The sequence below is a fragment of the Phyllobates terribilis genome, unplaced genomic scaffold (genome assembly GCF_046119375.1).
Source record: "Phyllobates terribilis strain yellow unplaced genomic scaffold, ASM4611937v1 Scaffold_8__6_contigs__length_399053987, whole genome shotgun sequence".
In the NCBI taxonomy this organism is placed as follows: Eukaryota; Metazoa; Chordata; class Amphibia; order Anura; family Dendrobatidae; genus Phyllobates; species Phyllobates terribilis.
In genome coordinates, this window is record NW_027362768.1 from 169935533 (window position 1) to 169947968 (window position 12436).

General features: G+C 45.8%; 1 protein-coding gene across 2 annotated transcripts in view; it reads right to left on the minus strand.

The window, feature by feature from the left end:
• Positions 1-11155, minus strand: part of FYB2 (FYN binding protein 2) — a 57892-nt gene extending 46737 nt beyond the window's left edge. For both annotated transcript variants that reach the window (XM_073643706.1, XM_073643705.1), the window contains exon 1: positions 10898-11155. In XM_073643706.1, the coding sequence (XP_073499807.1) occupies positions 10898-10906 (9 nt within the window). In that variant the 5' untranslated portion in view covers positions 10907-11155. The remainder of the gene's footprint in view (positions 1-10897) is intronic.
• Positions 11156-12436: the final 1281 nt, after the last annotated feature.

Consider the following 12436-nt stretch of genomic DNA (forward strand, 5'->3'; position numbering starts at 1 on the left):
ATGTGACAGGAAGAAACGCCGGACAGCCGCTGCTCTGGCAGGTTACATCGCGTCACTTTTCTGCTGTTATGTATTAGTATTTATTCTGTAATATCTTATGCACCTTTTTTCCAGAAACAGCACCCCACTTAGGTTCTGTCTGGTTTTGCAACTTTGCTACATAGCCGTGAACTTGGCTGAGCTGCAATACCACAGACAACCTGTGGACAGGGGTGGTGCTGCCATTCTTGTAAGGAAGCATCCAAGTTTCTCTAACCTCCCCCCACCTCCAATTCTCGGAAATATTCTCTACCAAACTTTCAAGAGAAATGGACACTTCCGGTGATGTTATTTTAACCTCCATGTTTGTATAATTTTCTATAAATAATTTTGCTAAAAGGTTTCAATAAAAAAAAAAAATACTGAAGTGCTGAGCTACTACTGCCTGTAGGTAATAACGGCTCATAGAATGAGTTTTCAGTGGATCAGGCAGCGAGCTCCTGCAATGACAGATTGTTACTTTGTATCATCCTTCTGAACTCCTCTATGCTGATTTATGACCAGCTGAAAGTTGATCTTATAGGTTATATAGGAGCTTGGAAGATGTTTAGTAGAAGAGAGCGAAGGGTTGCAGACTGGCTTATACTTTGTTGTCAGAATAAGCTCACTGACAGTTTGACTGTTGACTCATTCTGCAGTCTACTCTGTACAGTGATACATACAGGCTGTAGAAACCAAATGGTCTTCAATATTTAATGAAATCATAGTAAAAAAAAAAAAAAAAAAAAATTTTAGTCCAAAATACACAGTTTTGAAACAATAAAAAAAAGTTATCCCCAAGGTGTCCCTATGCGTGAATAGATGAACATACAATACTATTTTTTCATTATACAGCATCCTGCAATTGGGACGTGATTATTGCCCATTTCTCCCTGAAAAAAAAAAAAAAAAAAAACTCCATGGGGGAAATTCATCAGTTAGTTTACTTAAAAAAGCCAGTGCATAAAAGGAAAGAAAAAAAAACAACAACAAAAAAAAACACTTTTGGTGTTTCTACATTAACTCTGCCATTTTTCTAAAAAGTGGACGAGGCTCTGTGGGAAGGTCATGGCTGGGCACTGCCCAACAGATCCACTATAAAGGGAACGTGACAGCTCATAGATATGTCAGCACTGGTTGGATGATGTAAGCCATGTATGCGCGAAATGCTGCGGCGTTCCAGAGAAAGACCGTTTAAGGGCAGGTGCAGACGGCCGTAGATTCTCTCCTTTCAGAGAATCGGATTGATTATGCAAATGACACTTTGTTTGATCACAGTGTGATCCGATTATCTCAGATGAGAAGAAGATGGCGAAATAAAAAATTCTCCATTCTGTCAGTGCCCAGAAATTGGACTGCACTCAGATGCCATCCGATAATTTCAACGCACTCATAGACTTTGCATGGCTGAGTGTGATTCGAATATCGGATCTAACTCAAGAATGCAGCAATTTTTTTCTTGGACAGTCCCAGGAAAAATACTCGGACATGTGCACAACTCCATAGACTAACATTGGTCCGACGTTTTGTCGAATTGCACTCGGACCAAAAATACGCTCGTCTGCACCTGCCTTAGAGTGCACGGGTGACCAAGACTAATCGAAAAGGCTTCTCTTCACCCTCTGCCCTGGAGTAACAGGTCTTAACTAGTGTTGAGCGAGCACTAAAATGCTCGGGTGCTCGAAGCTCGGGCTGAGCTCACTGTGATACTCGGGTGCTCGACCCGAGCAACGAGCCCAATGTTAGTCTATGGGAGACCTGAGCATTTTTGCGGCGGCACCCCCGGCAGTCTGTAGAAAGCCTAAAAAGTGCCCAAAACAATAGTGACAGTGCTCAAATGACATGGGAACAGCATGGGGAAGACCCCTGGATGCATTTCTGACCCCCAGGTCACAGCTGTCAACAATGTGGTCAGAGGTATTAGGCCACTTTTACAGGCTCACAATAAAACGTTCAAAAACTAAACTGAAACTGCTTTCCTGCGAAATATGTTAAGGAACATCCTTTCCAGGGTAAAGACTTGTGTATAAGGTAATGAGGCCATCCATCTCCTTAGCTTTCTGTTCCTTGGAATGCAAGCGCATGTATGTAGTAGCGGCTAGGCCTGAGGTGGTCAGCGTTTTGGCGCATATTCTACCTCCTCCGAGGATTGCTGGATGTTTTCCTGCTACTATCCCAGTTCTATGACTCCCGTTAAAACAAAGCTTCAGGTGATGAATGATGGATGAGGTGGTGGCAAAGGAGAAAGAGCAGGAGGAACAGGGACCATTCACATCAATATCAGGCCAGTCAACCACACATGTCTTGTAGGATATGTTTCTGTACCAAAAGGAGCGGTTTGGCTACACAGTTATAGGGCATACAGTGAGTGCAATGCCTACCAAAAATTTCGAGGCACTCCAATGCCCCTTGGAGGTGACATGGAGGTCAGAGGGCCTTAACTAAACCGTTTTTTCCATTTATAGCAACTGGGTCTACTGTGCACTGTTGGCCTAAGCAGTGAATGGAAGGCTTTCCAAAAATTATGAGGAACTGCAATGCCCCTTGAAACAGATGTGGATTACAGCGTACTAAAAACCTTCTACCCATTATTGGGGAGTGGGTCTCCCTTAGTGTTCGCCTATGCATTGAAAAGCAAAAGCTGACTAAAATTACGAGGAAATGCAATGCCTGTTGGAAGAGTCGTGGAGGTTAGAGGTAATTAAAAACAACATTTCAATGCCCCTTGGAAGAGCTGTGGAGTTCAGAGTGGTTTAACAAGACGGTTTTAATGCCCCTTGGAAGAGACATGGAGGTCCCAGTGGAATAAAAAGACAATATCAATGACCCTTAGAAGAGACGTGGAGGTCACAAGAGCCATGCAGTACAGCATATTAAAAACATTATTCCCATTATTGGGGAGTAGGTCTCCCATAGTCTTTTCCTATGCCTTCCAAGCAAAAGCTGCCAAAAATTAGGATGGAGGAACTTGCAATGCTGGCAACACGGACCACGGTCACCCTGGTGGTATAGTGGTGGTGGAGGCTGAGGATAAGGAGAAGAGCAAAAAACAGCCGAAGTGAGGAAGCATATACCCATGTGTGGATGTGAAGCGGTGCATCGGAATACACCTCCCGAAATAACACAGTGGATTTGACTTTATGTTACTCTGCTGTCATTTGGTGGTGATGAGAAGTCTGGCCCAAACCAGCCCTTGTTCATTTTGATAAGGGTCAGCTAGTCAGCATTGTCAGTTGACAGGCGAGTGCGCTTATCAGTTATAATTCCCCCAGAGGCACTAAAAACACGCTCCGATAACACGCTAGCGGCAGGGCAGGCCAGGACCTCCAAGGCATACAGAGAGAGTTCATTCCAAGTGTCCAGCTTGGATACCCAATGATTAAAAGGCACAGAGGAATCACGGAGGACGCTGGTACGGTCGGCAAGGTACTCCCTCACCATCTTTTGAAACTTTCCACTCCTTGTGAGAGTACCCCGCGCCTCAGGGCCTGCAAGCTGGGCGGGTCTCAGAAAACTGTCCCAGAACGTTGACAGTGTTCCCCTGCCTCTGCTGGATTGGAGTTGCGTCTCTCTCGCATGTACGCCTTGATTGGGCAATGAACTGTGACCTCTGCCGCTAGCGTGTTCAGATGGGAATTTTTTTTTTTTAACAGTTCTGCAGCAAGGGCCTTCTGGTACTGCCCCATTTTTGTAGACCTCTCCACCTCAGGAATAAGAGAGTGAAAGTTCTCCTTGTAGCGGGCGTCTAAAAATGTCACCAACCAGTAATGACTGTCACCCAACATTTTGACAACGCGAGGGTCACGGTTAAGGCAGCGTAACAAAGTCAGCCATGCGTGCCAGACGAGTAACGGGCAAGAGTTCAGTGTCCTCACCAAGATGATGACTGACCATGCTCTCCTCCCCCCCCCTGTCCTCAGGCCACCCACGCTGAACCGACGGTATAACAGTTGTACAGGTACTACCGTCTACAGCGCATGATACCAGCTCCTGTTCTTCCTCCTCCTTCTCTCCCTCATTGTCCCCCAATGCACGTTGGGATGAGATGAGACTGGGCTGTGTGTAATTGCCCGCTACGGCTTCTTGATCCATCTCATCATACTCTGGCTGCAATGCCTCCTCTTTAATTCTCTGCAGAGAGTGTTGCAAAAGACAGACAAGTGGGAAGCTGACGCTAATGATGGCGTCATCGCCACTCACCATCTTGGTGGACTCTTCAAAGTTTGTCAGGATGGTACATATGTCAGACTTCCAGGTCCACTCCTGAGGTCTTATGTTTGGAGTCTGACCTGAATATCGACGGCCTTGTTGCAGCTGGTACTCCACAACTGCTCTCTTCTGCTCACAAATCCTTTGCAACATGTGGAGGGTAGAGTTCCAACGTGTGGGGACATCACACAGCAATCGGTGTGCCGGAAGCTGCAAACGCTGCTGAAACACGGCAAGGGCGGCGGAAGCTGTAGCCGACTTGCGAAAATGAGCTGACAGGCGGCGTACTTTGACGAGCAGATCTGGCAACTCGGGGTACGATTTAAGAAACCGCTGAACCACGAGGTTAAGCACATGAGCCAGGCATGGTACGTGTGTGATCTCGCCTTGCCTCAGAGCCGACCACCAGGTTACGGCCATTGTCACACACAACCATGCCTGGATGTAGGTTCAGCGGTCTCAGCCACAGATCTGCCTGCTCTTTCACAGCTGTCCACAACTCACAAGCAGTGTGAGGTTTCTCACCTAAGCTTATGAGTTTCAGCACAGCCTGTTGCCGCTTGGCTGAGGCAGTACTGCAGTGCTTCCAGCTTGTAACTGATGTGGTGATATCTGAGATGGAGGCTGAACATGAGGAGGAGGATGATGCGCAGGAGCTGTACACTGTGGGGGCAACTCTGACAGACATAGGGCAAGCAATCCTCGATGTGGGGAGGATGTGTTCTGTCCCAAGGTCCAACTGGGTCCTGGCTTCCACTATGTTTACCCAGTGTGCCGTCAGGGAGATGTACCGTCCCTGGCCACAATCACTTGTCCACGTGTCCATTGTCAGGTGGACTCTCCCAGTAACTGCGTTGTTGAGGGCACGGCAGATGTTTTGGGACACGTGCTTGTGTAGTGCGGGGATGGCACACTGGGCAAAATAGTGTCGGCTGGGGACCGAGTACAGAGGGACGGCCACCGCCATAAGGTTGCGGAAGGATTCCGTCTCCACCAGCTTAAAAGGCAGCATATCCAACGCAAGCAGTCGTGAAATGTGTGAATTTAGGACTGTGGCCTGTGGGGCGTTGGCTGCGAAACTGCGCTTTCGTTCAAAGGTCTGGGATATGGACAATTGAACGCTGCGGTGGGACCTGGACGTGGATGCTGTTTCTTGAGAAACGCCATAACAAGTGAAGACTGAGAGGAGGGGGCATCTTTGCATGCAGTATGGACAGAGGATTGCCTTGCACGCACAACAGGGGGTTCTCTTACACGCGCAACAGTGGAAGAAGCAGTGGTGACACTTGCTGACACTGGTCATGGACCCTGGGGTTCGCCCCACAAAGTCGGGTGCTTTGCTGCCATGTGCCTGATCATGCTGGTGGTGGTCAGGCTGGTAGTTTTGTCACCCCTGCTGATGCTGGCATGGCAGGTGGAACATATGGCCTTTTTGGGGTTATCAGCAGAGTCTTTAAAAAAATTCCAGACTCTGGAAGACCTACCGGTTGTACTGGCAACGTCACTCGTGTTGGTGTTACGGGGAACGGTTGCCCACCTTCTGTCTGCGGCCACCACACTGCTTCTTCCTGCCTGTTGGGGTACTCTGCCTCCCTCCCCCTGTGTGCTGCTGGCCTCGCTCTGCGTGTCGTCCTGCCACGTTGGGTCAGTTACTAGATCATCCACCACCTTCTCCTCTTCCACTTCCGCACCACGATCCTCCTCCTCACTTCATGGCAATTGTGTCTCGTCATCGTCCACCTCTTGTGACAAATTGCCAGCATCGCCTTCCTGTGGCCGTGGCTGTTCAAATATTTGGCCATCGCTACATGGGATTTCCTCTTCCACCACTTCAAGCGGAGCAGGAGAGGGGCCCAAATATGGAAATGGACCAGTGAACAGCTCTTCAGAATGTCCAAGTGTGGGATCAGTTGCTGTCTGACGACACTCGGCATGGTGGGAGGAAGGAGCATCAGGGTGAGGAGGAGTATGGGGTCGAGACTCACGGCTACTAAGACTTGACCGTGTGGAAGACAGACCGGAGGTGGTGGTGCCCAGGTAACTGGAAGTATTATCTGCTATCCAATTAATAACCTGATCACACTGATCAGTTCACAATAGTGGTGTTGTTGTGTGCTTCCCTAGTAATTCGGTCAAGAACTGGGAGCGAGAAGATGTGGCTGTTGGTTGTGGCATATTTTCACCTTGGCCACGGCCCCGTCCTCTGCACGCACCATCACCAGAACGTCCAGTTCCACGTCCCTTGCCACAAGCCTTGCCCATTGTAAATGAAGTAAAATAGCTTACACTTGCACTATCAATGGAAAAAGGGTAATAAAGAGTAGATTAGAACCGTGGAAGAGGAAAACCACAGTTCTATTTCTCTGGCCTACACCAGAATCTTTTAAACAGATATTATTTGTGTCTGAACACTCACAGACACACTCAATTTTTTTTTTTTGGGGGGGGGGGGGGGATACCAAGAGGTTAATAAGTTGGGTATTTGTACATGAGGGAAAAAAAAAAAAAGGATTTAGATGAAAAAAAAAAAAGGATTTTTCCTGGCCCCTGAGACCTGGAGCTAAGTCTAGCAATTTGAGCAGCAGCCGCACACAGGACTGTAATGCAGCGTTTGCTGATATAACCACTGCGTCTCCTATACAGCCTGCCTGCCTGATATCTGGGATAGATATTAGTCCTGAGAAGGACTGTTTGATTTTGCAGGCTTTAGAGACCCTACACTAACTATTTCGCAGTTTATATCTCTCCCTAGCTCAGCAGCACTCTCCCTACACTGTCTGATCCGGAGCGACTGTGTCCAAGATGGCGGCGCCCGGATTTAAATACTCGAGGTGACGCTGTGCGGCCAGCCAATCACTGTAATGCCCACAACCAACATGGCTGCGGCATTACAGTGACTGGCTGGCAATCCCTGCATGTTCATTGGCTCTGTAAAGAGCGCCAAACATGCAGGGCGGAGACCCGAGTTCCCACCCGAGTAACCTGGAAATGCTCGGTGCTCACCGAACATCCCGAGTAGTGAGATGCTCAGGCGAGTAACGAGCAGTGTCACGCATGCTCGCTCAACACTACTAATAACCTATACACACAGGGAGAGACCTGTCACCCAATGAGAGAGGGTTCGGAGAGCCACGGCAGCTTTTAAAGTATGTTTTGCTCTGAAATGCCCCATCGTTTCAGAGGTAGACATACCTGGCTGAGGTCAGGCGGCCAGTGCCTGATACATGCTGCCCGTGGATCGGTTCGGCATTTATCATCTGTCAGGTTCACTTTAACACCAGAAAGAGGTGGAAATTATAGCAGAAATATATTCCAGCCCCTGACGGGGAGCCGGACAGAGGCACCAAACTAATTTATCGGCGCTCACCTCCTAATGGATTTGACTGTTCTGTTAATAAAGATTTGTGTATAAGACATCAGCCATGATGAATTCTTCTCTATGCATCTATAAAATCAGAGGCTCCACCAGACACAAAAAGAGACGATAGTTATAGATACTAGATCACACCAAAAAAAGAAGCAAATCTTACAGTCCAGCACAAACAGGGATGGAAAAGATTAAATATACAACTTCCCTCTCACTGGTAACCGGACTTGTCTGTTGTATATTCTGTTTATCTCAGCAACGTCACTAGTTACAAAGAGGAAACTTTGTTGCTGACTTCATAACAATGTAACAGATTGGTGAATTATTATTGTAGGGAAGTCCCCCGATAGATGTGATAAAGTGACTGCATCTTTCCTAACCTGCTAATATAAACCTATGACTACTCACATGCTCTGTAATAAGTGTTTATAACTCTAGAAACAGACATAAGACTAGACAGTGGTGGACATATCATTGGTGCTAGAGGGAACGGGACCCTTTTCTTTTTCTACCTTCAAAGCAGGTGGAATTGTGCAGTATGAGGAGCTCTTGGGCTGCAAACGACCCATATATTGTTCTTGCACGGGGACCTTTTCTATCTGTGTCCTCCAGTGAGACCAGAGTCATACTTATTTATAAGCGTGCACTGTCCGGAGTGCAATAGTGCATTACAGTCTGCATACTGCTGCAGGGGTCTTGGCAATATAGACATTTGGCCCCTGATAAATATAGTTCCTTTCCTGTACAGATTGAATTCGATATTCATGAGAAATCTAGTGTAGAAGCCATATGCAAATCAGACTGGAAGTGCATCAGGGGAGTGTCAATACACTTGGGCTGCATCATCTAATGCACAGACACGCCCCCAGTGCGCTTCAAGCCTGATTTGCATGGGACTTCTACACTAGATTTGATTTCAAATGATCGGATCTTTACAAAATAAAGGTATCATTTTATTTGGTAGCATAGCATTACCCTTTCATCTGTAAAAACATGCTGACAGTTTCCCTTTAAACTTTAAGCCTCCAGAAACGTACAATTCTAGAATTTATTATTATTATTGTTACTATTTCCAATAAAGAAAAAATGAAAATAAAATAAAGCAGGATATTTAAATAGTTGTGGCAGCAATAGCACTTAGATTTTTATTGCAGCGAGAAAAGTTGAGTATAAACTTTACCTTTTTTCATGTTTTCGATATTAAGATCCACCTGGGTATTTGGTCATGTAATTATGTGATAGACTGAAACACTTCGGTTATCCAAAGAGGAGCTTGTAAAATACATTTACGTTTCCACAATGTTGCAGATTTTCGGCATTTTTTTTTTAACCCATTAAATAAAATAGGTTATTTGCATTTTTTTGAATAAGCAGCGTCAAAAAACGTACCAAAAACTCATCGTGGGAGCGTAGCCTCAGGCTCTTGTGCACACAGTGCATTTTTGATGCGTTTTTTTTTTTCTGTGCGGAATTGGCCCCAAAAATGCATGGGAATCCTTATTGTCTATGAGAGTTTTGAATCTGTGCATATGATCAGTATTTTTCCTGTCCGGATTTCATTTAAATCTGCAGCTTGTCAATTCTTTGTGCATTTTTGGCTACGTATTTCATAGGGAATACACTGCCAAAACCGCACAAAAACGCATCAAAAATACGTGGAATTTCTGCAGAATTTTTTGATGCCAAGAGGTGCAGAAACGCTGCAGAAATTTCTGCACCTAAATACTCATCATGCACACATACCCTCAGTCTCCCTTAAAGCAGCACAATGTGTAACCATCTTGCGGATTGTGATCTCCCTTGGGTGACTGCAGGGGACTGTTTCTCTGTGCAGTTCTCGCTCAGGGTGCAGCCGCAGATTCCTGGTTACATTCCTGGTTTGCATTCAGCATGAAACGAGGACAGAGGGCTCCATGTACGAAAACCAGTGAGGACTGAGCGTGCAGCAGCGAATCACACTCCACCTGCACTTTTTATAACATGAGATCCCCTCCACATTGTTAAAGGTCTCATCTGCCTCCCTTGTGTAAGCACTATAAGTCTATGTTCACATGAGTTTTTGACCAACTCCAAAATCCGCTTGAAAAACTGTTCCTCAAATGCTTGGAAAACTTTTCCTATTCATTTCATTCCTCATATGAGAATTTTTTTTTTTTTTAGAGGTTTTAAAAAAATACTTTGTGAAAAAAAAGAAAAAAAGTGCATGGGGCGTGCTCCAAACACAAGGCTATAAAATACACTTCAGGAGAAAAAATAAATTCTTAAAAAATTCTTCCGAAAAAGAAAAAAAGTTTATAAAAAGAAAAAAAACGAGCGTTTCCTTAAGCAGTTTCCACTTGAAAAACGAATGATTTTATGAATGCCCCAGAACTTTGTGTGCACACAGCATTATAATGCCGCTCATAGTTTCTCCGCAGTGTTTTTTGCAATTTAGGCTATGTTCCCATGATGAGTTTTTGATGCTGCATATTTTTGAAAAAATGTAAGAAACTTATCTTAATGGGGGCTGAAAATCTGCAACATTAAAATCTCACCCAAAGCTCATCGTGTGAATATAGTCTTGCGGTGCAAATTCTGAAGCAGTGTAGTACGAGAGGCTGAACATTTTCTAAAATTTCCAATAAATTTTGCCAAAACCACCAACGCAGATCTAGAATTCCAGGTCAGGCTCAGGCAGGCGAATTATGGCTGCACACCTCCTGAATTTTAGGCGCTGTAATACGGTATTTATACGAGTGTGTGGATCCTACCGTACTTTCGGTAAACCAATCCAATAAAGATACGGAGCCATGCTCCATCATCCACCATAATATGGGGTGTACAGGGATAAATAGCTTATAGTGCGGCACAGTAGAAGAGCACCATATGGCGGCACACAGAAATTATCTAAAATATTTTAAATCCAACCCCATTAACAATATTTAGGGTTTCTTGGTGCTCATGCACTAGTGTTGATTGAGCAGTGAAATGCTTGAGTGCTCGAATCGAGGACAACAGACGCTCGGACGTGCTCTACGCGAGTAACAAGCAGAATGGTAGTGAATGGCAAACTCGAGCATTTTTCCGGCGGATAGAAAAAAATCTCTCACAAGGATCTGAGCACTAGAGCAGCGCACGATCCTCGGTCGAGCACCCCGATGCAGTGCCGAGCACGCTCGCCCATCACTATTATGCACGTGTGGCCCCTGATATCGGCTCTCGAGGACCAGATTTTGTATGGTGCTCAGTTATTTCTAGTCTCAGTATAAAGTCTATAGGATGCCGCCAATCCCCAGGTCTGATGTGACTGATGCCGCTGCTCACCGTGTCCATACTGTGTCCTCAGCCGCTGATCTCTGCTCCTCAGCCGCTGATCTCTGCTCCCCGGCCGCTGATCTCTGCTCCCCGGCCGCTGATCTCTGCTCCCCGGCCGCTGATCTCTGCTCCCTGGCCGCTCTCCCCAGTGATCTGATTCTTTAGTGTCGCTCTCCAGGACTTTAATTTTTCTTTACTTCCTTGTGTAAGAAATATACAAGTCTCCTGCAGCTATTCTAGCAGTTGGGTTTTGTTGTTTGCCTTTGTTCCTGCACCTCCCACAGGTACATGGCTTTTTGTTTGCTTTCTTTTTACCATTCCTTAGTCCTGGGCTACACTGGGACTTCTAGAAGCCACTGATTGATATTAACTATCGAGCTACAACCAGGGAAATGGTTGCAATCGTCTGGACTGCAGCTGACACTTCAATCAGTAGCGCTGCAGACAGTCTCTGTAGACCCCCAGACTCATATTTGCTATTTAGATGCATTTTTTTCTATGCAGTTACTTTGTTTCCCCTTATAATCCTCTCCTGACATTAACATTAAAGGGCCGGTGTGAAGCCACACGTCAAGGAGCAGACTGACTGCAGCTGAGGCTCGTACCGGTTATTACATGTTTAGCTTCGCTTAGGTCTCATTTACACGTCTGAGAGTCATGTAAGTTTTCTCTTTGTGTTTTTATGGATAGAACATGTACCCCTGTGCCCACCATGAACTTTTGTTGCTGCGTATTTTTACTGCTTCAAAAACGCAGCATCTTGGGCTACATTCCCACAATGAGTTTTTGGTTAGTTTTTGATGTTGCAGATTTTCCGCACCAAGCGCACTCGAAAACGCAATGAAAAATAACACAAGTATCCTAGTTTACATAATTGGTGCAGAAGACCTGCAACATCAAAAACTCACTAAATACTCATCGTGGGAAGCAGAGGCGTAGGAGGGGGTTCAGTTCAGGGGGCGAAACATCTGAATGGGTCTCTAGCTGATAACCCTGATTACAACTATGGTGGCGGACCCTAATAGTGGGTATAGGGGAACCTCAGCAGATGACCGCGCTGTTACTGAAAATAAATCTCTACAAAGACCAAGATCTATATTACTGACATATGGTGACCATATAGTAGTAGATACCAATCCCGGAGAACATGTCAGAGATCACAGTACAGTGAATATATAGTACCTTACAGGTGACGTTCTTTCTGATGGAGTCGTTCACTTTTCTCGTCTTTTCCATCTGGCCCAGACCAACATGACAACTTCTCCAGCCAGGACTCATCTGCAGAGATTACAACAAAGACACATCTGACTTCTGACATGTCCAGCCCCGTACACATCTATTCCCAACCTGAACAAACTCCTCATCCTGCTGATACCCCAACACTGATCCATGTCCCTATTGCTTCACCTGCTGTGTGGTACAATAACGGATGCTCTTACTGCCCATAACATCGTGATAATGCCTCCTTTGTGCCCTCTAGATCAGTGGTCCCCAACCTTTTTTGCACCAGGGACCGCTTGAAGCAAGATCATTTTTCCATGGCCCAGC